General features: G+C 32.7%; 1 protein-coding gene across 1 annotated transcript in view; it reads right to left on the reverse strand.

Annotated features, from left to right (window-relative positions):
- Positions 1-22268, reverse strand: part of LOC127720505 (solute carrier family 35 member F6-like) — a 42248-nt gene extending 19980 nt beyond the window's left edge. The window contains exons 1-3 of the mRNA XM_052227097.1: positions 21924-22268; positions 20517-20586; positions 18345-18567 (exon numbers count right to left, since the gene is read on the reverse strand). Of these exons, the coding sequence (XP_052083057.1) occupies positions 18345-18567; positions 20517-20586; positions 21924-22012 (382 nt within the window). The 5' untranslated portion in view covers positions 22013-22268. The remainder of the gene's footprint in view (positions 1-18344; positions 18568-20516; positions 20587-21923) is intronic.
- Positions 22269-25871: the final 3603 nt, after the last annotated feature.

Raw genomic sequence — 25871 nt, forward strand, 5'->3', positions numbered from 1 at the left:
CCTAGAAAAAAAATTGAACCGCAATTTTCTGTCGATATGCACATCTACATAGTATGTCCTTATTATCTTAAAAGGTTTCATGAAATTCTGTTGTGTGGTATCAGAGGAGTTGCGATGACAAACTGTTGCAGTAGTACATTGAAGCAAATAAGTTCAAAGGGGCGTAACTCCTAGAAAAAAAATTGAACCGTAATTTCCTGTCGATATGCACATCTACATAGTATGTCCTTATTATCTAAAAAGGTTTCATGAAATTCTGTTGTGTGGTATCAGAGGAGTTGCGATGACAAACTGTTGCAGTAGTTCATTAAAGCAAATAAGTTCAAAGGGGAGTAACTCCTAGAAAAAAAATTGAATCGCAATTTCCTGTCGATATGCACAACTACATAGTATGTCCTTATTATCTAAAAAGGTTTCATGAAATTCTGTTGTGTGGTATCAGAGGAGTTGCGATGACAAACTGTTGCAGTAGTACATTGAAGCAAATAAGTTCAAAGGGGCGTAACTCCTAGAAAAAAAATTGAACCGTAATTTCCTGTCGATATGCACATCTACATAGTATGTCCTTATTATCTAAAAAGGTTTCATGAAATTCTGTTGTGTGGTATCAGAGGAGTTGCGATGACAAACTGTTGCAGTAGTTCATTAAAGCAAATAAGTTCAAAGGGGAGTAACTCCTAGAAAAAAAATTGAATCGCAATTTCCTGTCGATATGCACAACTACATAGTATGTCCTTATTATCTAAAAAGGTTTCATGAAATTCTGTTGTGTGGTATCAGAGGAGTTGCGATGACAAACTGTTGCAGTAGTACATTGAAGCAAATAAGTTCAAAGGGGCTTAACTCCTAGAAAAAAAATTGAATCGCAATTTCCTGTCGATATGCACAACTACATAGTATGTCCTTATTATCTAAATAGGTTTCGTGAAATTCTGTTGTGTGGTTTGAGAGGAGTTGCGATGACAAGAAACAGGACTGACGGACTGACGGACTGACAGACGGACGGACGGACGGACGGGTCAAAAACATTATCGTTGCGTGGGGTATAATAAGGATATGTGGTATAATTGCCAATGAAACATTACTATACACCAAGGTTCAAATAAAATGGATGTAAGACATTTTAGGCAACTGTACGGCCTTCAACAATGAGAAAAACCGATACAGGTATAGTCGGCTATAAAAGGCCCCAACATGAAAATTATGAAACAATTCAATTGAGAAAACTAACAGCCTAATTCATAACAAAACAATTTAAAAAAAGAATAAAAATATGACAGACATGAACCTACGACAACCACTGAACTACGAGCCTGACTTGGGACGGGCACATAAAGAATGTGGCAGGGTTAAACATGTTTATGAGCGCTCAACCCTCCCCCTAACCTGGGACAGTGGTGTAACAGCACAACATAAGAACAAAAGATAATAAACTGCTTTGCTGAGCGCAGCTAGATACGCCCGCAGAGGTCCAACCCTGAACAGTTGGGGCAAAAATGGACACAATATTCAAGCTTGATTCAGGTCTGAATTTGGATTGTAATTAAATATTTGACATATTATAGGTGTCTGAATAAATGTATTCAAAGAACTTGAAATTGGTTATATGAATTGAATTTATGTTCAATTAAAGATTTCTTGCTGTTGTGCAATACTTAGTAAATCTGTTGTCAGACTATAAACAAATAAAGTATAATTAATTCTCAATGTCATATTAGAAATTTATGAAAATAAAAAGGGAGCTTACATCAATAGATATAAACAATTCACCAAAGTTTCATGAGAATTGGTGACAGCATTTTTGAGTTATTGTCAGAAAACTGGAAAATCACCCCTTTTTAATGAATAAAACCCCATAACTCAGAAATGTAAAATGTAAAATTTATAAAATTCTAAAGGGAGCTTACATCAATACATACAAACAATTCACCAAAGTTTCATAAGAATTGCTGAAAGCATTTGTGAGTTTTTGTCTGATAACTGGAAAGTCCCCCCTTTTTTTATGAATAAAACCCCGTAACTCGGAAACGTAAAATCTAAAATTTATAAAAATCAAAAGGGAGCTCATGTCAATAGATATAAACAATTCACCACAATTTCTTGCAAGTTGGTGAAAGCATTCTTGACTTATTGTCCGAAAACTGGAAAATCCCCCTTTTTTTAATGAATAAAACCCCATAACTCGGAAACATAAAATCTAAATTTTATAAAAAAACGAAAGGGAGCTCACGTCAATAGATATAAACAATTCACCAAAGTTTTATGCAAATTGGTTTAAGCAATTTTGAGTTAATGTCCGACATGTTGACGACGGACAGACGGACGGACAGACGGACAACGGTATACCATAATACGTCCCGTAAACGGGCGTATAAAAATCAGCTGAAAAAGGCTTAACTCATCAGATCGACACAAAGAAGAAAAACATCAAACATAAACACACACAATCTATTTATACCTTGTTACTGCTAGTTTACACATTACTTGTAGATATTCAGGCCTTGATATAAAACAATAAAAGATGTGGAAATAGGATTTGAGTGATACAGTAACTTAACAATATAAGAAAAAAACTAAATGTCAATATTCACTATATATATACACAGAATAAAACAGAATGGATATTGTATTTTCTCTGAAATGCTGCATGCTTAGTGGTGAAGAAGCAAATACCAATTTTCAAGTCTTTCATTTAAACTGGCTAGGGTCCTAAAGTCTGTTTTGCTTAGTGGTGAAGAAGCAAAAGCCAATTTTCAAGGCTTTGTTTTAAAATGCTGGCTAGGTTCCTATATGCTGTGTGCTTAGAAGTGAAGAAGCAATTACCAATTTTCAAGTCTTTGGTTTTTAACTGGCTAGGGTCCTAAATACTGTGTGCTTAACAGCGGTGAAGAAGCAACTAGTACAAATTTTCAAGTCTTTTGTTTAAACTGGCAATGGTCCTAAATGCTGTGTGCTTAGCAGTGTCAAAAGAAGCAAATACCAATTTTGAAGTATTTGGTTTTAACTGGCTAGGGTCCTAAATGCTGTGCTTAGTGGTGAAGAAGCAAATACCAATTTTCAAGTCTTTGGTTTAAAATGCTGGCTACAGTTCTATATGCTGTGTGCTTAGAAGTGAAGAAGCAATTACCAATCTTCAAGTCTTTGTTTTAAAATGCTGGCTAGCGTCCTGTATGCTGTGTGCTTAGAAATGAAGAAGCAATTACCAATCTTCAAGTCTTTGTTTTAAAATGCTGGCCAGGGTCCTATATGCTGTGTGATTAGAAGTGAAGAAGCAATTACCAATCTTCAAGTCTTTGTTTTAAAATGCTGGCTAGGTTCCTATATGCTGTGTGCTTAGAAGTGAAGAAGCAATTATCAATTTTTAAGACTTTGGTTTTTAACTGGCTAGGGTCCTAAATGCTGTGTGCTTAGTGGTGAAGGAGCAAATACCAATTTTCAAGTCTAATTGGTTTAAAATGTTGGCTAGGGTCCTTAATGTTGTGTGCTTAGAAGTGAAGGAGCAAATACCAATTTCCACGTCTAATTGGTTTAAAATGCTGGCTAGGATCCTTAATGCTGTGTGCTTAGAAGTGAAGGAGCAAATACCAATTTTCAAGTCTAATTGGTTTAAAATTTTGGCTAGGGTTCTTCATGCTGTGTGCTTAGAAGTGAAGAAGCAAATTTGTCCAATCTTTAAGTCTTTGGTTTAAACTGGCTAGGGAGTGACCCCATGATCTACTGTATTTTAGGCAAGCATGCTACTATCAGTCAACTAAGGCAGTTTCCTGAAATGAGGTGGTCCTGACTAAGGCAGACTGTAATTGGAAAAAAAAGGTAAACAGAAAAAAGTCACAGTTTTGGTAGGAAAAAAGGTCACACATTTATAATGTAGGGAAAAAGTCACCATCAAATAAATAAAATTATTCCTAGTTCTAAGCACTTGCTTGGATTCTAAATATTAAGTTTGGTTGGCCAAGAAAGCATAAATTTGTGAGTCCAAAACTGTCAATATTTGTTCATTTTAAACCAATTATCATTTATAAATGTATTTTGAATGTAAATTTCTTACTGAATTTGTACAATACATTTATGAACAATTTTTCAATTATTATTTAATTAAAAGTATATAGAAATATATAAGAATATATGTGGTTAATTTTGTAAGTTTATAATTTGCAATGATTTCTTCATTTAAAAGTTTTGATGTTTGAAAATAAATAATAATTCAAAATAAAGTTTGCTTTTACAAATCTAGAATAATATGTAGTTTGATTTTGATTTAATGTTAAAAAAAATTATGCAAATTAAAATCTGGTATGCTAATTTATCTCCATTTCTGCATATATAATTTCTAATTTATTATATCTGATAAAGTTAAAATTCATGTAAAATAACTGTTTTTACCAAAATATTCACAAACATAAACAAACAATGGAATTATAGCCTAAGGAATTTTAACTATTTAAACATATAAGTTCACGGATTATCTTTACAAATTACTATTAATTACAAACAAATTAACAAAATCCAATTATGTATTCTTAAAGAAACATCAAAGACATGACAAGAGTTATTTCCCCTGAAGTGACACCTGTTGTGTTTTCACAGCAATTGTAATTTATAATTACAGGTAAATTTCATTCATATGTATAGACAGAAATTAATTAGTTATTAATGTGTGTCTATTTTTGATCCTAATCTGGCATTGAGAATAGATTTTTAGAAACAGGTGTCAAAAGTTAGCATTACTTGCCAAATTAGGGGGGATTGGTATAAAAAAGGAGGGGTAAAAGTTTTTGGTGTATTCTGTTGTGAAGATTTGAAGGAAACACAAGTAAGTAAATTATAATTTATATAAAATTGCATTATTTTGGGTAGTTTTTATATATTTTACTGTGATGTAAAAAGTTAAAAATTTCACTTTATTTATTCATTTACAAACCTTAATTTTTATACCATTTAAAACTACTTTTAAAATAGATTATTTATTTTTATTTTTTAAATAATTGAAGAGTTTTATAGTGACTGTTTCATTATATCTCCTTTCAAAGATTAATTTAATAACAAAATCTCAATAGATTTAAATATGGTAAAATAATTAAATAATTCTTTACTGATTTTTTCAACTTAAAAATTCTGACATAAATCTAAAAAAAATAAAGATTAATATATATTAAAATGAAAATAAGTGCAAGTTTTTATTATTATTTCTGAATGTATTTTTTGACATTAAGGTTTTATCATCAGTATATATATAACTTTTTTAATTCTATATCATGATTTATTTAACTAGTAATTTTTAGAAACATAAAATTTCTATAAAGTTTCAAAATTTCATAAACTTGTCAAGACTGGCATGTATATTTCACATTTGAAATCTACCAGTGTTTACAACTGGATGTTAATTTCTGTTGACAATCTCCTAATTAATCAAATCCCTCATTATGACACTTAAGTGTGTTAGCTCCACATCAGAAGGGAAGTGACATCACCTAACAGAAGGGGTATGAGAAATTTTTACAGACACCTGTGGGGTGATAACCACTGGTCAGTTGCAAATTGGCATTACACAATGCAGGGATCATAAAAGTCCCTGGTAATCTATTTCAATATCATTATACACAAACTGATTTGAGATTGATAGATGGATGGAAGATTTAATTCACAGTAAGGTAAAGACATTTACTTAAATGTTTTAATTGGATAATTAAAATTATTTTTTCAAGACAATCACTAGAAAATGTTTATATTTTGATTGAAAACACCCCTTCAAAACTAAATTAAAAGTCTACTATAAATAAAGGTTTAATTTCATATTTCAAATAAACCCCTTTTCAAGACATTTCAAGTCCCTCTTAAATGAATTTTATATATTTTCAAGACCACTTCAAATTATAATCATGTTTTATATGAAATTGAAAAATACTTTTTCTTTACTATGATCATATCATGAGAGTATTAAATTGCCAAGTTAATACTTCCATGTTAATATCTAGAATTTAAATAATTCAAACAATACTTTTTTCGAGACCACTACATGTTCCTTTTTAAGTATTCAACAATCTAATACAGTAGACAATGAAATATATTAGTCAAAGAATTGAAATTTGCATAATAATAAATTATATATAAAACTTCAAATCTAAAAATAACCTACACAATGTGCATAATAATAAAGTTGAAACAATACTACATGATCATTTTTATTTCCTTATTTGTTATTGGACCTATTCAACTTTTTTTTTTAAATTGTCTTATTTGGTAATTTCTCTCATTTTTATAATCAATTTTTAGGAAATATGTTAATTTCAACTTTTAATCTGCCTAAAAATGTTCATGATACTTGGAACTTTTCATATATTTTCAAAAAATAAATTGCCTTTTGAAAATGATAAAAAAATATATATATAAATCATGAGATTTAACATTCATTTTTCCTGGTACTAACTATGTGTTTATGAAAAATACTACAATTAGCACTAGCTTGTGCTAGGCAAAATGAATATCTTTAAAACTGGTGATATCTTTCAAAGGTAAGGAAATCTACATTGAGTAATCAGTCAAACATGAATCATCTTTATCATGTTTAGTCAACAGATAATCTGCTTCAGTCAGCTGTTTTTCCTTGAACTTACTATGTGCTTGTGTCTAATCTCATCAATTAGCACTGGTCTGTGATAGGAAAAAAGATGACAGTTTCTCTGTTTTATTCGCAATTTTTTGATTTTGGTATTTTTTTTATAAATTATGTCAGTAGTTTTTCCTAGTACTTGCTATGTGCTTGTGTCTAATCTTATCAATTAGCACTAGTCTGTGCTAGGAAAAAAGATGACTGTTTCTCTGTTTTATTAACAATATTTTGATTTTGGTAATTTTTTTATAAATTATGTCAGTAATTTTTCCTAGTACCTGCTATGTGCTTGTGTGTAAAATAAACTAGCACTAGTCTGTGCTAGGAGAAAATATTGTTTTTTTCACAGTTTTCTTAATGGTATAGATCTATTAAGTTTGACAGAAGTCTGAAATAGCCATCAATTTATTTCTCTTATTTGATGTGAAAATGATTTTTTTCAAACAAAATTTATGTTGGTCATTTTTCTTAGTATTTGCTATGTGCTTGCGTAAAACATAAAATTAGCACTAGTCTGTGCTAAGAGAAAGATTGGCTTTACAGTTTACTTTATGGTGATGACAAAGGGAAGTCTGTAATTGTCACTATTTATATTTCTCTTACTTGATGTAATATGGAAGTTTCAAACAAAAGGTATGTCAGTTGTTTTTTCTTAGTACCTGTTATGTGCTGGTGTGTAACATTAAATTAGCACTAGTCTGTGCTAGGATAAAATATTGGCTTTTCAGTTTTCCTTATGTTGTCTAAAAGTCTAAAACTGTGAAAGGCTTTACTCATTTCAATATATTTTTCAAATAATTCTGTGTCGTTTGTTTTTCTTGGTACTTGCTATGTGCTTATGTGTCCACTAAATTAGCACTAGTCTGTGCTAAGAGAAAAGATTGACGATTTCTCTCATCTCTTATTCATCATAAAATTCATAGATTAACAACAACAAAAACAAAAAGTCATTGGATTTAGTTCTCAATCTTCAATGTAAAAATGGATTTTCAAACAAATTTTATGTCAGTTGTTTTTCCTGGTACTTGCTATGTGCTTGTTACATTTTAAATTAGCACTAGTCTGTGCTAGGAGAAAAGACAAAGACTATTACAAACTTTATCAAAAAAGTGGAAAGGAAGTCAGTATGTTTTTTTGCCATTTCTGAATGTTCTCATTTTTCTTCTGTTTTAGAATCTTCTAAAGAGTACTGGATGTGAAAGTTTTTAATCTAAGTCTTATTGAGGCTATTTAAGAAAAGGAGTTTGGATTTCAGTCGTTGTTCCTAGAACTTGCTATGTGCTTGTCTGATTATGACAAACTAGCACTAGTCTGTGCTAGGAGGAAAGCCTGAAACTTTCATCTCTTCTTTTTAAAGTCTATAAGGGAGAACAATTAACAATACTACGAAGAATGTTAAGGGTCGTAATTCATGAACTTGATATTGGAATAAAAAATTAATTTCATGTCATTTGTTTCTCTTGGTACTTGCTATGTGCTTGTAAGTAAAATATGAATTAGCACTAGTCTGTGCTAAGAGAAAAAACTGACTACAACATCTTTCCTCCTAATTTACATGTATGTTGACAAACTAACCTAAATTGTATTTTATGGAATTGTGACTGTTGATTTTGTTCTTAGTCATGTTAGTTGTATTTAGTATTTAAAAGTGGATTTCTTGTAACGTGGCATTCAAAAGATTAGTTGTTTTTCCTCGTACTTGCTATGTGCTGGTGTTTGATATTAGAAATTAGCACTAGCCTGTGCTAGGAGAAAAGACTGATAGTAGCAAATTTACTTAAAGGTGTCTACAAAATGATGAAATGGAAGATTTTCACCATTGAGTAAAACAAAAAAGTTTTCTTCCTTTTGTTTTTCTGAACTCTTGGTCTCAAATGACCTAATTAAGGCTGTTCCAGAAACATGTGTTATGCACACTTAAGTCAGCATCATATATTTTCCACACATGTTCAATTTTGAGTCTGTTAATATTTTTCTTATTCATAGTAATGATTATTTATGGAGTGTAATTAATATATGCATTTTAGTTGTTTTTCTTGGTACTTGCTATGTGCTTGTGAAGTAATTTAATTAGCACTAGCCTGTGCTAAGAAAAAAGACTGTGTATGTCATCTTTTCTTAATGAGGTCCACAAAGATAAACATAGTCTGTATTAGAAGTTGGACTTTGTGAACCAAAATGAGTCAATGTCATTCATTCTTCCTGGTACTTGTTATGTGCTTGTGTAATAATTAGCACTAGCCTGTGCTAGGAGAAAAGGATGACTGGTACAAGTTTGAAAGATGGCATCCAAAAAGGTCCAGATGAAAATGAAAACAAACATTTATGATCTCCTTGACAGTAACCAACTAATGACATGATTGTACATCTCTTTTGTTGTTGGGTTGTTGCCTCCTGTTTTGTTCTTTTGTAGGTTTCATTTTAAATGAATCTATTTATCATGTGTTTTTCCTGGTACTTGTTATGTGCTTGTTAAACAAATCGAATTAGCACTAGCTTGTGCAAGGAGAAAAGGATGACTGGTACAAGTTTGAAAGATGGCATCTAAAACAGTCCAGATGATCTCCTGACAGTTACAGACTAATGACATGATTGTATATATCATGTGTTGTTAGGTTGTTGCCTTCTGTTTTGTTCTTTTCCAGGTTACATTTGAAATAATTGATTTATCATTTTGTTTTTCCTAGTATTTACTATGTGCTTGTGAAACTGAATTAGCACTAGTCTATGCTAGGAGAAAAAAATGAATACACAAATTATCTAGTGATGTCAATGACTGGCAAGATTTAAAAATTAAAGAACTAACTCACATTATCTCTCAGAAGAAACTGGGACTCAAGTCGAATATGTGAGTAATTTTACAAGATTTTATGGCAATACCAATTTATAGTTTAGCTCATTTCATGGTACTTTATGTTTGCTGGTATATATTAGCATTAGTTTGTCATGTTTGTGTAAGAGAATATGCTGACAATTGCCACTACAGAAAATAAATGATGGTCTAAATAAGAGGTTCCTCATTTCTGTATTATTTAAATTTTTTTAGGTCATTATTCTCTATTCACTATATTTTTTGCCCATTATTCTCTATTCTATTTATTTTAGAACCTGATTATTATCTTCTTTATTTTTTATCCTATTTTCTCTATTCTTTATTTTTTATGGTATATTTTTCTGTACATTTGGTCCATTATTGGCTATTCTGTAAACCCCTTTCCAGACCCTCATGATCTTGTAAAAGGTTGTTTTTACAGCATTACTCTATTGATCTTATTTTAACAATTTCAGATGATTTCTTGTGGAAATAAAATAAATAACAAATTACAATGTAGAAATCTCTTTCAAGACACTGTTATTGAAATTTAATATTTTTCATCTTCTATATAAACATAAAAAGATGTGGTATGATTGCCAATGACACAACCCTACACCAGAGACCAAATGATACAGAAGTTGGCAACTATAGGTCACTGTTCTATGCATTTTTCCTGGTAAATGTTATGTGCTTGTGTGTAAACTTTTAACTAGCACTAGCCTGTGCTAGGAGGAATGTATGGATGTTGCACACGATGAAAAATAAGGAGGGGGCTACCCACCAACGACCAAATTAAATGGAGGTAAACAACTATAGATTATAATATAGCAGTTAACAATGAGCAAAACTCAAACCATTACTAACTATCTATCAATTAAGTAAGTAAATCTTCTCTCTTATCATATTTCATTGCAATTTTAAGCAAATCTCACTTCACTAGCTATTTTTCCTGGGACATGCTTTGTGCTAGTATGCCATTAAAATTAGCACTAGTCTGTGCTAGGAGAAAAGGCAAGAATTATTCTGCTCAAATCACAGATTCCTCTACGTAAAGTTTCAAATTTAAAAACATCAGAATTCTTTTGTACACTGTCAGCTTTTTGAAAGCAGTTACTTATTTTTCTTGGTACATACTGTGTGCTTGTGAGTAAATACAAATTAGCACTAGTGTGTATCAGGAGAAATGATTGATACTTCACACACAATTTCTTCACTCTTGGCATAATTTTTGTTTTGTTCAGACAACATCACACATCTTTATTAGTACATGCTATGTGCTTGTGTATATTATCTATTAGCACTTGCTTGTGCTAATAAAGAAAGTGATATATTTATCAACCAACAAGATAATTTGCCATCAATGTACATTTTATATCTCTGCTTTTTCTGTTTTCTCGTCTTTCACATCTTAATTTCTTGTTGCTTTTCAAGATGAGGTATTTTTTTCTGGTACCTGCCTTGTGGTTCTGTGTATGTTCAAATGCACACTATCCTGTTTGAAGTATCTGTGATCATTATTTGTCTGTTTTCTGTCTCATTCAAATTGTGTTTTTCATGCCAACATTGGATTTTTATTTTGTCTCTTTATTTTTCAATTCTTTTACTACTTAATTCCTACAGGAATAAACTGCTTGTGTTTTCTCTGCCAAGTTGGTCATCTGTTTAACTTGGTGCATGCTTTGTGCTTGTGTAAGAATAAAATTTAGCACTAGTTTGTGCTAAGAAAAAAATATGACAATTCAACATGCTTCCAACTATCATCATTATCTCAAATAACAACACTTTTCTTAGTTCGTTTAAAAATTCTTTTTTTTCTGAATAGACATTGCATTTCATTGGTTCTTGCTTACACCTGTGTGAACATCTAATTAGCAATAGATTGTGCTTGGATAGTGGTTCAATGTTCACTTGTCTGGACTTAAGAGATAAAAGGACATTGTGACAGATTGACTGTTCAATTCAATTTTGAACCACTAAGGACCTATATGCCATTTTCCCTGGTACTGACTATGTGCTCGTTTACTAATTCAATTAGCACTAGTCTGTGCTAGGAAAAAGGGTAATACACTAGTCTTTGTTTATATTGCCACTTTTTAAATTTCACCATAATTTAATGGCACTGCATTCTTTTTATTACTCTTTCTGAATTTTGATGAAGAGTATCCCAAGATATTATGTCTCTCCTCTTAGTACATGCTATGTGCTTGTGTGATAATCTAATTAGCACTAGTCTGTGCTAGCAGGAGTGGGGTAAGAAAGCATCTGGATTTAAATTGATACGGACACATTGGAAAAGAACTGGAAAATACAGGAATGTAAGAGTTGTCTATTCTAATTCTTTATGCATTATATATCTATGGTCAGTCAGTCTTCTGGGTACTTTCTATGTGCTGGTGTTACAATATTAATTAGCACTAGTCTGTGCTAGGAAAACTGTCTGATGTATCTTCTATTTGATTCCATGGAAACACTTTTTAATGCTTTTTACAAAAATGTTCATGTCAGTTTTCCCAGGACACAGTATCTTGCATTATAATTTAACACATTGAATGAAAAAACTATGGATCAGTTTGCTATTTTCCCTGGTACATACTATGTGCTTGTTTACAAAATTAATTAGCACTAGTCTGTGCTAGGAAAAAGTGTAATGATTTAGAAAAGTAGTCTGATATTTTAACAGAATGTGTGCCTCATCTTTTAGTCTTTCTGGTTCTTACTATGTGCTTGTTTTTCAGTTCAAATTAGCACTAGTCTGTGCTGGAAAGATTGTGGATAGTTTCAACAAAATTGAACTTATGTAATGACATCTAGAGGTCAACATAAAGGTCAGTGAGGTACTATTAAATTTGTAGAAATTTGTCTATTTTGTTTTCAGTTACAGATTTAATAAATTCTTCAGTGATTGAAGTGTGCTTTTTCAATGATAGCTCAGAATGTTCTTTATATGACATTCATACAATTTCCCTAGCACAGACTATGTGATAGTGTGACACTTACAATTAGCACTAGTCTATGCTTGGAGAATAGTATGAAGCTACATCTCATCTATCTTCTATCTAACTTTTGTAAATTTTGCATGAAGTACTACATATCAGTTTAAAATTTTCCCTGGTACTGACTTTGTGCTTGTTTACTAATTCAATTAGCACTAGTCTGTGCTAGGAAAGGGGGTAGGACAGAATCTGACACAAAATTAATATTATGGTAAGTTAATTTATACATTCCTTCAATATTGTGTTGTAACTGGATCAATCAGTACTAATCTGTGCTGGTAACTTGAATTAACAAATGCAGTTTCTTTTTTGTCTACTTTTTGTAAGCTTTTGACAATTTATCAGTATGCCATTTTCCCTGGTACTGACTATGTGCTGGTTAGCTAAATGAATTAGCACTAGTCTGTGCTAGGAAAGAGGGTAGGACATTAAAACTGCAAATGTCAACAGAAACTGACACAAACATAACTTTTAGATGGTAAGTCAATTTTTACATTCCTATAGTGTGGTGTTGATACTGGACTAATTGTTGCTAATTTGTTCCGGTTACTTAGATTTACAAATGCGGTTTCTTTTTTGTTTACTTTTTGTAAGCTTTTGTCAATTTATCAGTATGCCATTTTCCCTGGAACTTACTATGTGCTGGTTAACTAATTGAATTAGCACTAGTCTGTGCTAGGAAAGAGGGTAGGACATTAAAACTGCAAATCTCAACAGAACCTGACACAAACATAAATTTTATATGGTAAGTCAATTTTTACATTCCTTTGTATTGTGTTGTGACTGGATCAATTAGTACTTTTCTGTGCTGGTAACTTGAAATAACAAATGCAGTTTCTTTTTTGTCTACTTTTTGTAAGCTTTTGTCAATTTATCAGTATGCCATTTTCCCTGGTACTTACTATGTGCTTGTTTACTAATTCAATTAGCACTAGTCTGTGCTAGGAAAGAGGGTAGGACATTAAAACTGCAAATGTCAACAGAACCTGACACAAACATAAATTTTAGAAGGTAAGTCAATTTTTACATTCCTATATAGTGTGGTGTTGCTGCTGGACTAATTGTTGCTTATTTGTTCCGGTAACTTGATTTACAAATGGGATTTCTTTTTTGTCTACTTTTTGTAAGCTTTTGTCAATTTATCAGTATGCCATTTTCCCTGGAACTTACTATGTGCTTGTTTACTAATTGAATTAGCACTAGTCTGTGCTAGGAAAGAGGTAGTACATTAAAACTGCAAATGTCAACAGAACCTGACACAAACAAAAATTTTATATGGTAAGTCAATTTTTACATTCATTTGTATTGTGTTGTGACTGGATCAATTAGTACTATTCTGTGCTGGTAACTTAGATTTATAAATGCAGATTCTTTTTTGTGTACTTTTTGTTTGCATATCATACATGTATTTATAAGCATTTATTAGTATGCAATTTTCCCTGGAACTTACTATGTGCTGGTTAACTAATTAAATGAATTAGCACTAGTCTGTGCTAGGAAAGAAGGTAGTAGTAGTACATTCTTACTGCATTCATGTTACGTGTCCTAGTTTAAACTAATGTATCAGCAGCAAAGTCATAACTGACACATCTTAGGGTCGAAACAGCAACCAAACAACCAAAACAAACATAAATGTTATATGGTAAGTCAATTTCTACATTCCTTTTGTTAGACTGGGTTCCAGCTATGTATAATCACCTTGTTCTATACATATAGACAGGTGTAGGCAGACTCCATGTTAGTATTTTTTTAACTAAACACCGCGCAGTCAGTCATGCAGGTGATTCTGGAAGTTATTTATGTTGCCATTGTTTATTGTTGTTAGCTACTAGTGTATGCTGAGAGAAAACACTAGACTTCCTCGTTTTGTTGACGTCAATATTTCTAAACTAAGAACATCCTCGATTTCAAATAAAAAGATGCTGTTGGACCCTATCTGTCTTGATATATGAAATATGTTATATGAACATTTATCTACAGCCATTTTTAAAAGGGTGGTTCCCAACCCAGGATAAAGGGGGGGTTCCATTCAAATGCATTGATCGTCAAAAAAAAAAGGGGGAGGTCCAACCCCCAGAACCCCCCCCTGGATCCACCACTGATCTAGACAGGTGTTGTGACTCAGGTTCATAAAGTAATAATAAGTCTACATGCATAAGAGTACAAGTTTTTGTAATCATATCATTTCTCTAGATTTCTTATAATATCAACATGTGGGAACAGGTTGTTTCATTGTTTTACATGTTATGTTGTCAAGTGTTTTATCTAGTATATAGTATTTTGAATTTCAAGACTGAATCAAATAAATTCTCTCAGTACTGATTCTGTGCTGGTGTGATATTTAAATTAGCACTAGTCTGTGCTGGGAGAAAAATTTGATTTTTGCAACAGTTTTTAATTGTTTACTATTAACTTAGGTCAAAGTGTTCCTTATGATTTGATTTATACAAATTAAGGTTTACTGAAACTTTATTTGAAATTCATCTGAAGAAATCAGTCATTTTCCTTGTACATGTTATGTGCTGGTGTTATATATTTAATTAGCACTAGCTTGTGCTAGGAAAATAAACTGATATAAGCTACCATGAAATTGTTTTTGGTCTATTGGTATGTGATAATATTTTGCTTTTAAGGCCTTCTGGTATGTGGTCTTATTTCATGTTTTTTGTTTTTACAGTCCTCTGAAATTCTGGTATGTGGTCTTATTTCATTTTTGTTTTTACAGTCCTCTGGCATTCTGGTATGTGGTCTTATTTCATTTTTGTTTTTACAGTCCTCTGGCATTCTGGTATGTGGTCTTATTTCATTTTTGTTTTTACAGTCCTCTACCATTCTGGTATGTGGCCTTATTTCATTTTTTGTTTTTACAGTCCTCTAGCATTCTGGTATGTGGTCTTATTTCATTTTTGTTTTTACAGTCCTCTGGCATTCTGGTATGTGGGCTTATTTCATGTTTTTTTTTTTTTATAGTCCTCTGGCATTCTGGTATGTGGTCTTGTTTCATGTTTTTTTTTGTTTTTACAGTCCTCTGGTCTGGTCTTATTTCATGTTTTTATTGTTTTTACAGTCCTCTGGCATTCTGGTATGTGGTCTTATTTCATGTTTGTTTTTGTTTTTATAGTCCTCTGGCATTCTGGTATGTGGTCTTATTTCATTTTTGTTTTTACAGTCCTCTACCATTCTGGTATGTGGCCTTATTTCATTTTTTGTTTTTACAGTCCTCTGGCATTCTGGTATGTGGTCTTATTTCATTTTTGTTTTTACAGTCCTCTGGCATTCTGGTATGTGGGCTTATTTCATGTTTTTTTTTTTTATAGTCCTCTGGCATTCTGGTATGTGGTCTTGTTTCATGTTTTTTTTTGTTTTTACAGTCCTCTGGTCTGGTCTTATTTCATGTTTTTATTGTTTTTACAGTCCTCTGGCATTCTGGTATGTGGTCTTATTTCATGTTTGTTTTTGTTTTTACAGTCCTCTGGCATTCTGGTATGTGGTCTTATTTCATTTTTGTTTTTACAGTCCTCTGGCATTCTGGTATGTGGTCTTATTTCATTTTTGTTTTTACAGTCCTCTGGCATTCTGGTATGTATTTCATGTTTTTTTTTTTATAGTCCTCTGGCATTCTGGTATGTGGTCTTGTTTCATGTTTTTTTTTGTTTTTACAGTCCTCTGGTCTGGTCTTATTTCATGTTTTTATTGTTTTTACAGTCCTCTGGCATTCTGGTATGTGGTCTTATTTCATGTTTGTTTTTGTTTTTATAGTCCTCTGGCATTCTGGTATGTGGTCTTATTTCATTTTTGTTTTTACAGTCCTCTGGCATTCTGGTATGTGGTCTTATTTCATTTTTGTTTTTACAGTCCTCTGGCATTCTGGTATGTGGGCTTATTTCATGTTGTTTTTGTTTTTATAGTCTTCTGGTATGTGGTCGTATTTCATGTTTTTTGTTTTTACAGTCCTCTGGTCTGGTCTTATTTCATGTTTTTTTGTTTTTACAGTCCTCTGGTCGGTGGTCTTATTTCCTGTTTTGTCCACTAGTCGGTATTCATCATTTATTTGGTCTATTAATCTGTGATCTTTTTGTACTTGTTAACTGTGAGTTGCTTTTTTGTACACTAATCTTTTTTCCATTTGGTTCTGTCAACTAGTCTATGGTATGATTTAGATACACTGGTCTTTCATTTCTTTGGTTGTTGCATAAGAGATAACAATATTTTGGTTATAACTCCCTAGTCTATGTTCAATATTTCGTGTATGATGGTTACCATGACTATGGTCTATTTAGTTTTGGTGTTCTGAAATGTGACCAATCTTATTGATGATTGTGACTATGGAGAGTCGTACTAAAACTAACACCATCAGGAATGCAGTACAATAGAAAGTTGTAAGTTTCTTCTTCCAAGAAGCACTAGGAATCCAGACAGAAGCATGAATTTAGAGGAGAGAGATACCACCATCAAAAGACGGTTATTAAATTTCCTAGTACAAATAATGTGGTAATGTGTAATATCAATTAGCACTTGTTTGTACAAGGAGAGGGTATGACAAAATATCATCAGTACAAAGATGGACAGAGCACCTAATATCACTCCTATCATGCCTATGGTTTGTATAAAAATCTACTGCCAAAGCTTTTAAATAATTTCCAAAGAAAGAAAGAAGATAAGGGATATTTTGTTAATATAATTACATGTATCAATGACCCTCAGACATTTTGAGTTGAACATTAGGACTGATCTTTAAAAGAATTTAATAATTGTTAGATGACTGTGAGTCTTTGTGATTTTCTAACAGCTAACTTTTGTTTTTTTTTTGGGTGGATGGACTTGGTCTTGTATTTTTCAGAAAAAATAAGAATTTAAATAATTCAATGCATTCAGGTTACTTTTCATCCTACCAGAAAAAAATTTATGACATAAATTGTTTCAAATTGTTTTTTTAAAGATTTTTTCCTGCTCTAACATTGTTTTCTTGTCTAAACATTGCTATTACATGTATCTTACGTTGTTGGGCCAAAAAAAATATAATCCCTACCTACCTAAAATTGAGAATGGAAATGGGGAATATGTCAAAGAGACAACAACCCGACCAAAGAGCAGACAACAACCGAAGGCAACAAATGGGTCTTCAACACAGCGAGAAATTCCCGCACTCGGAGGTGGTCCTCAGCCAGCCCCTAAATAAAATTGTGTACTAGCTCAGTGAAAATGGACGTTCTCACTAAACTCCAAAAATATAAATGAACTTAAATTAAAAAAACATACAAGACTAACAAAGGCCAGAGGCTACTGACTTGGGACAGGCGCAAAAATGCTGAGGGGTTAAATATGTTTTGTGAGATCTCAACCCCTCCCCTATACCTCTAGCCAAAATAGAATAAAGAAACACATAGTAATACGCACAGTAAAACTCCATTTAAAATAAGTCCAAGTTCCCAACCCTTAGAAGGCATAGGTAGGCAATATCAAACAATGGATTTTTTAAGGGTGGCCTTAAAGAATATAAATGTAAGCCAGGAATGTCACATTGTATACCTGAGAGCTGAATAACAAATAATATACAGATACTGTATTACATGGCAAAAATTTTAAAAAATGACAGCATTATTGTATGCAGCTTTTCCTGAAATCACAATATCAGACCTCAGTTTTGCTCTATCTAATGAAGTTTTTGAGATATAAGCCAAAACCAGCATTTTATTCCTTACGGTCTATTCTTAGTCATGGTGTCCGTATTTACTGACAGACCTGAACAAATACATACATAAATTTATACTTGCTTCTATAAATGATCATTCACCTCAAGTTTGGTTGAAATTGGATCTGTAGTTTCAGAAGGGAGGAGATCTTTAAAAAGTTAACAAGGAAGACGACTACGACGACAACGGACGCCAAGTGGGACATGTAAACTAAAAATGATAGATACACTTACCTCTCAACATCTGAAAACTTGAGGCATAAGTCAAATTCAATCCTATGTACATTAGTGAGGTACCAGTCATATCACAGAGCGAGGCAGGTAAGAATATCAGAGGGTTGTAGCCCAGTCCACAATAATTTGCATCCCTTTGTCTGTTTGTCACACCCCTCCCTGAACAATACATGACGAGGAATACAACCATACACATCATCTCTCCAAGGAACATTCCTACTGCCTAGAAAATTGTAAAAAGAGAATAAAGGGGAGGTAATAACAAGCAAAAGACAAAAGGGAGGTAATAACAAGCAAAAATCAAAAGGGAGTTAATAACAAGCAAAAGACAAAAGGGAGGTAATAACAAGCAAAAGATAAAAGGGAGGTAATAACAAGCAAAAGATAAAAGGGAGGTAATAACAAGCAAAAGACAAAGACTAAGTGAGGGGGAAAGATACCAAAAGGAAAGTCAAACTTGTAGTTGAAAAACAAACTGAACATTGCAAAAAACAAAAAATAACAATATGACAAAATTTAAACAAAACACAACATAGAAAACCAAAGATGGAGCAACAAGAAACCTACCAAAAACCGGTGGTGATCTCAGTTGCTCCGTTAGGGTAAACAGATCCTGCTCCCCATGTGGCAGAAACTGCTAATTGTTAGGTTCCTGATTTGAGATCTGTGCAGATTTCCGAGGTTGGGGAGGGTTGGGATTCAGAGACATGCTTAATCAAATCACATAATTTGTGTATGTGTCCTTTTTGGAAGACTGTGAATTGATAGTTGACATTGGTTGCTGTCTGTCATATTTGTTTGTGGTCTATTGTTTTTAGCACAAATTAAATCAGGATGGTGGTTTTCTCTATAATTTTTTTTTACATTTTGTCATGTCAGGGCCTTTAAAAGCTTACTATAAAGTATGGGCTAATTGTTGACATCTGTACAGTGAGTTACATCTGCTTACATCATTTTGTCTATAGATGTCAGGTTGTTGTCTCAGTCTGGCAATCATACCACCACTCCTTATTCTCCTAAAGTAAACTGGAAAAGGACGGGTGATAACTTTGATGAAAGCATTTTAAAAAACAAACTTCAACTTTGTCAGTTCTTACACTTCACTTCAGGAGCTTTGTCCTAGTCCTAAAATTGTCCACATATCTCTATAAATGGTTTGTAATTTCATTGGAATTCCGCAAATTTTTGCAAATTTAAATATTGCCACAGAGTTCATTAAACATGTTAAAAGATTACTTGTTTTTACACAATTTCATCCATGCAAAATGCATAAATTGGTCTCTTGGCAGAAAAATATATTGAAATTACTGTTCCTTAATTACCAATAGATGCAGATTCAGGCATGGGGACATAGTTATCAAAGGTACCAGGCTTATAATTTGGTACGACAGATGCGCGTTTCGCCTGCATTAGACTCATCAGTCATCAGTGACACTCAGATCAAAATAGTTAGAAAGCCAAAACAAGTACAAAGTTGAAGAGCATTAAGGACCAGAAAATCCAAAAAGTTGTGTCAAATACAGCTGAAATCAGGCCTTGTAGTCATGAAAGTTTTGAGTCCATTTATTCTATTCAGACGCAGAAATCAACCAATCAAAAGACTGGATTTGAGGTTTTGATCATAAATTTTGTTCTCCATGAACTGAATATAGTTTTAAGACCAAGGGCGCTAGCACTAGACCCCCCACCCTATAAAGAAAGAAAAAAAAACATTGTGTTTAAATTACAGCCCAGGCCATATATAAAATGAAATATGTTTGTTTGCCCTAACCCTATACCTACCCAGAAAATAGCTGCCTACTCAAAATCTATTATTGTCCTGTGAAAAAGTGTTTTTTTTTTATTCAGATAGTCATAAAGACTTAAAAACATCTGACACATTAACTTCTCTTTGCCGAAAAAAAAAAAAAAAATGCCTACCTACCTACCCACTGGTCTACCTTTGGGTAGGGTTTGGGCAATCCAAAACATTTTTAACATGTTTAAGTTTATGGCCCAATTTAGTGTCAAAATAAGGTCCTCTAATTCCTTATTCTCACCTGATCCATGCCTACTACAATGTTTTGCTTATATATGAATATTATGATTTGTGGTGAAAAATGAGACAGTTACACACAAGCTAACCTAACAGGCATTTAGACATGTTAGAGGTAACATTATTAGTAAACCTACCTGAAAGAAAGGATGGTCAAATCCATGTGGTTTGTCGGCTGTACCAGGTGCCTTTTCTCTGTCTGCCCATCTGTGAACAAAGATTCATAATTGTTAATTAAGTTTTTACTGTAAATCTCAGAAGATGAGAAATAGTGTAGTTAAATTCATAATTTTTTGCACTGCTTGTTTTAATAAATGCAAACAATGTTACAGGAGGAGTATGAAATTATAGACAATCTGGTCTATTGTTGTCTCATAAGCAATTATACCACATCTCCTTATTATCATAATGATATTAAATTCATAAAAACAAATTTTACTGATATGCAATAATTTCTTTATAACAGGTTTCTCATTGTGTCTTTAAGTTTTGTAAATATAATATAGATAGGCAAAGGATTGTACACACGTAAAACTCCCTGTCTGTAACTAAGGGAAACCGACATTTTGAATTCCAGAATGTATCACCATGTAATTTCTCAAATAATAAGCAAAAAAAATCACATTTTGCACCTAGAAATCTTCTTTTATTCAAATTTGATAACATTCTGAGGTGGACAAGAAGCCAGAAAACGGCCTTCTAGACTGTTTCTACCCATAGACTGTTTACTCTTCACACCGTAAACATACCTGTGAGTCACCAAGTTAAGGTGTCAAAAAAAATGACATCGTTTACAGAATTTTTGTTTAATGAAATTTACCACTGAAACAATGACTAAAATTAAATGATTTGTTTATTTTGCATTAGAATAGAGATAACTGTGTTGTGCTTAAAGCTTTGCAGACGTCCATTGGTAGTTTTTTACTGTTGCAAATATTCATTTACCTGACTGCCCTACCCATAGCCAGGTAAACTCAATTTTCGACAGTAAAACTACCGATGGATGTCCGCAAAGCTTAAAATACAATGCAGTTATCTCTTTATATTTATAAATAGAGCTTATGTCTGCATCTATATATTTGTTTTTCATGTTGCTGGCTTTAAATATGCTTTATTTATTATTATTGATTTTCTTCCTGTTGGTAATGAGAGAGAATTATTTGTTTGTTTATCCATTGTGTCTTCCAACAGGGAGCAGTGCCGTGACTCATGCATTTTCATGCTTATTTGGTGGCATTTTCCTTGTATCAGTTTTTTTTTTCTGTTGATCTTTACATTTTTTACAAAATGTCATGCAATTGGTTCATGAAAATTTTACAGTCCTGGGCTGAGGGTCACAGGAGCAGAAGGACCTGTTCCTGAAATACGGATTGAGCCTTTAAATTTCATGGGAATTCAGGATTTAATTATATGGTGACGCAGGAACTGACACATTATTTTCACAGAAATTCAGGATTTGGCATTTATATTCTCACATTCAGGATTTTGGGAAAAGACCCGGCCCTCCTCTTGAGAATGAGAAAGTTGGAATAAATATGACTTACTTTGTTGACAGTGTGTTAATTGAACCTGTTATCACCATGACAATGGCGAGCACCAACTGTCTGAACGTCCATCCTCCACATACTGGCATTATGTTTGTTTTGGTTTTTTTTAAGTGTTCAGATTTTCACACTCAGAGTTATTTGCAATGTTCAATTTGTTTCACTAAAAAAAATCTTCCTGTTTGTCAACCATTGAAATATAATGCAGGTGACGTCAGCTCAGAATACACAAATTTCTGTTCCCTTTAAAATTCAGGTACATGTACAAGGAAGAGGAAGTAATATAATGGAGTTTTTGCAGACAGAATCTTCTGCTAGTATTGTGAAAGTTTTTGTTCACATGATCAATTTTCAATGTCACGTGTCCTGGGTGCGTTTTCATATATCCAACCGAAAAATGAACGGACGAAATTGAGTGGTTTTTTTCACAACTGAACACCGCCATACTATGAATACCTTAAAAATGTTAATACCATTGAAAACAGAAAACGCCAAAATGAAGATATTACATGTATCTGTTTCATTAGAATACGTCATTTTTATTGGTTGACAACAATCGCGAGGAGCTCCAATATTATATATCGATATTATTTCCGTATAAAATACAACAACTTTGACTGTGACAATGTTAAACCACAAGGACTCAGTTAGCAGATTAAAATTTGTTAATCAATATTTAAAAAAAATCGTATTTCCTGTCTATTTGTATTAACAGAGACATATATACACAGAGACATATATACACATGTCTCTGTGTATATATGTCTCTGGTATTAACCAGGGACTTTCTTTATTAAATAGTTAGTACCCATAGACTGTGACAGCCTGTTTTAACATTACATTATTAACGTTTTTAACGTTGGCATCAATATTTCTTTGTTTTCTAGCAATTAATGTGCAGTTTACTATATCCATATCCGTATATTGAAAAATCCTAGGATAGTAAACTGCACGGCATTGCTAGAAAACAAAGAAAAATTGATACCAACGTTAAAATCGTTAATAAATTAAATTAATGTAATACAAATATAGACAGGAAATACGAAAGAAAAAATTGAAAAACATTGATTAACAAAATTTTAATCTGCTAGCCGAGTCTCTGTGTGTTAAACCTGTGAACAGTTTATCTCATATATGTTCCTGGTTAAACATGTAAAACAATGCATAGAAAAACAAACGAAAAACCTGATATAACTTGTAGCATAAACATGTCAATTATAAGAATTGAATTAATTCTTAATTCTTTTTATAATTTTATATAGAGTTGTATATATAAAATATGCTTCGGTCAATGCTTTTACGCCCGAAAAAAAATCATAAAAAGCATTAAATAGATATAAAAAGATGTGGTATGAGTGCCAATGAGACATCTCCATCGAAGTCACAATTTGTAAAAGTAAACGTACGGCCTTGAACACGGAGCCTTGGCTCACACCGAACAGCAAGCTATAAAGCATGTAAAGTCTTAAATGTGTTTCTTTGTTCCTCTTTTATATTTGACTTACCTTTGAACGAGGACGAATGTATATGTTAATGAATATTTATACAAAATAATGTGCATGAATTCATGAACTCATAGGCAATTGTCTCTAAAAAAAATCCTATATACTTTAATATTACACAAGGTCAACTAACTCACATATTTGAAAAACTTCGAACTTCCGTTATGTTATAATTCTGCAGTTGTCTATGCCACTGAAATTTGTTATGTCGTAAATCTACATAAATAAATGTAGACAAATGTGTGATGGTAATGGTATAATCGAATCCATGCATGGATGTTTTATAACTGAAGGATGCAAGGATAAAAAATCACAAATTGCAATAGGATTTTAATGCCTGTCTTTACAACTCATCCTGTGCAACTGTAAATGAGTCAGATGCACAAATATATACACGATCTTATATGAAGGAGATGACACGCGAGTTTGGGAAATGATACCGTATATAAACATTAAATTTGGTTTTAGCAAGGATTTGTATAGCCTAAGTATCTGTCTAAATCTACAAATCCTTGGTTTTAGTTATATATCTTTAAAATGACAACTGGCGCAAAAAGACTAATCAGTTCTTATGTTGTACTGTACACTACTGTCCCAAGTTAGAGGGGGGAGTGTTGGCGCCTTTAAACTAGTGTAACCCCGCCACATTCTGTATGTGCCTCACTGTCCCAAGTCAGGAGTCTGCATGGAGTCGGTTTCACAAAAAAACTTACGACTAATTAAGATTGATCGTAAGTATACTGAATTGTTCATGATTACGATCAATCTTAATTTTAAGTTTTTTTGTGAAACCGACTCCTGTAATTCAGTAGTTGTCGTTTGCAATTGTTGCTGTGAATCATATTTGTATTTCGCTAATTATTTTGTACATAAATCAGGCTGTTAGTTTTCTCATTTGAATCGTTTTACACTACAATTGATTTCGGGGCCTTTTATAGATGACTATGCGGTTATGATGGGGGTTTTCCCATTGTTGATAATACCACATCTTCTTATTTTTATAATCAGTGTTTGATATAAAAATAGGAATATGTGGTATGATTGCCAATGAGACAACTCTCCACCAGAGACCAAAATGACTTAGAATTGAAAAAAATATAGGTCACCGTAAGGGGTTCAACAATTAGCAAAACCCAAACCGCATAGTTTCTCTAATGCTTAGATAAATTTTCATTTTTGATAAACGAAAATCCTCTTCGAGTGCCTTCCACCTTGGAACAGAATATCAATATATATGTTCCTGCTTCCACATTCAAAAACAATTGTCAATTTCTCCAACATGCACCTGTTAGCACATTTCGAGCTGATACCGCCTCGGTGGTCTCGTGGTATCGTGTTTGCCTCGAGTGTGGGAGGTCGTCGGTTCGAACCCCGTCCTGGTCAAACCAAAGTTTTTAAAATTGGCATTTGCTGCTTTTCCGCTAAGTACGCGGCATTAAGGAGTAAGAGCAAAGCCTGGTCGGCTCGGAGAGAGAATAATGTGCCCGAGTAAGGTGACATGTCTTCCTGTGCGGGACCGTTACCTTGTAAACTAGTACGTTAAAAATCCGGGCTCGGCGTGTTGTTCTTGTACAAAGCAGGGTAACTATTCAAATAACATTGACATGTTCTCGTCCTGAATATGCATATTAATTTGCCGCTGGACGTTAAGCAGCCATCCATCATCATCATCGAGCTGATAAAGGTTATGACCCAATCAGCCAATTATCTTTGTCACCGGATTATGCATCGGCAACCACACATTGATAATTTTTTTTATACAATGGGTCCAGAAAGGGTTAAATTGCCGAAGAATTAGAGAAAAGTGTTTATCAATATTTACTTGTGTATTTATGTTTATTTACAATGCCTATTGTGAAATTTTTATAACAGCCCTGTAATTTTGTATTAGAACAAATAAAATATTCGTATTTGAATAGGACTAACAAAAGAACAAAATACATTATTGCTATAAGTTATAGTTATTTTTGCCTTTGGGTCCGATTAAAAGTAAGGGGCACACTTTCAAAATATTGAGTGGTTAGGGATGAGCCAGTGTAATAAGTTACCTTTTAAGGTGGCGAATTTAAGATGAAATATATGGTACTGTTTTATAGAAGTCTCATTTGTACTACTAGCTTTCAAATAGGAAACGATTGTTTATGTCACGATATCAGGTTGATAATTGTATAATATGTATCTAAAACATCAGAAGTCAGTATTTCCAAAGGTACGATTAAAACCAGTCGTAAGGTCACCCATTGTCAGATTTGTTTTAAATCTACTGAAAGGAGTATTATTTTGGATTAAGTTTTCCTCAAGGGAATTCATTGAATGACGGAATCGATAAGAATTTGTATTTTGGTTCTCCTGTTGAATTTTTGTTATCCAAATGTTGATAGTTTGGTTGAAATAATTAAAAGAAAAGGTAGGAACTGTAAACTTTGTAAGAGGGATTTACGGCGGG

The sequence above is a fragment of the Mytilus californianus genome, unplaced genomic scaffold (assembly GCF_021869535.1).
Source record: "Mytilus californianus isolate M0D057914Y unplaced genomic scaffold, xbMytCali1.0.p SCAF_11, whole genome shotgun sequence".
NCBI classification, from domain to species: Eukaryota; Metazoa; Mollusca; class Bivalvia; order Mytilida; family Mytilidae; genus Mytilus; species Mytilus californianus.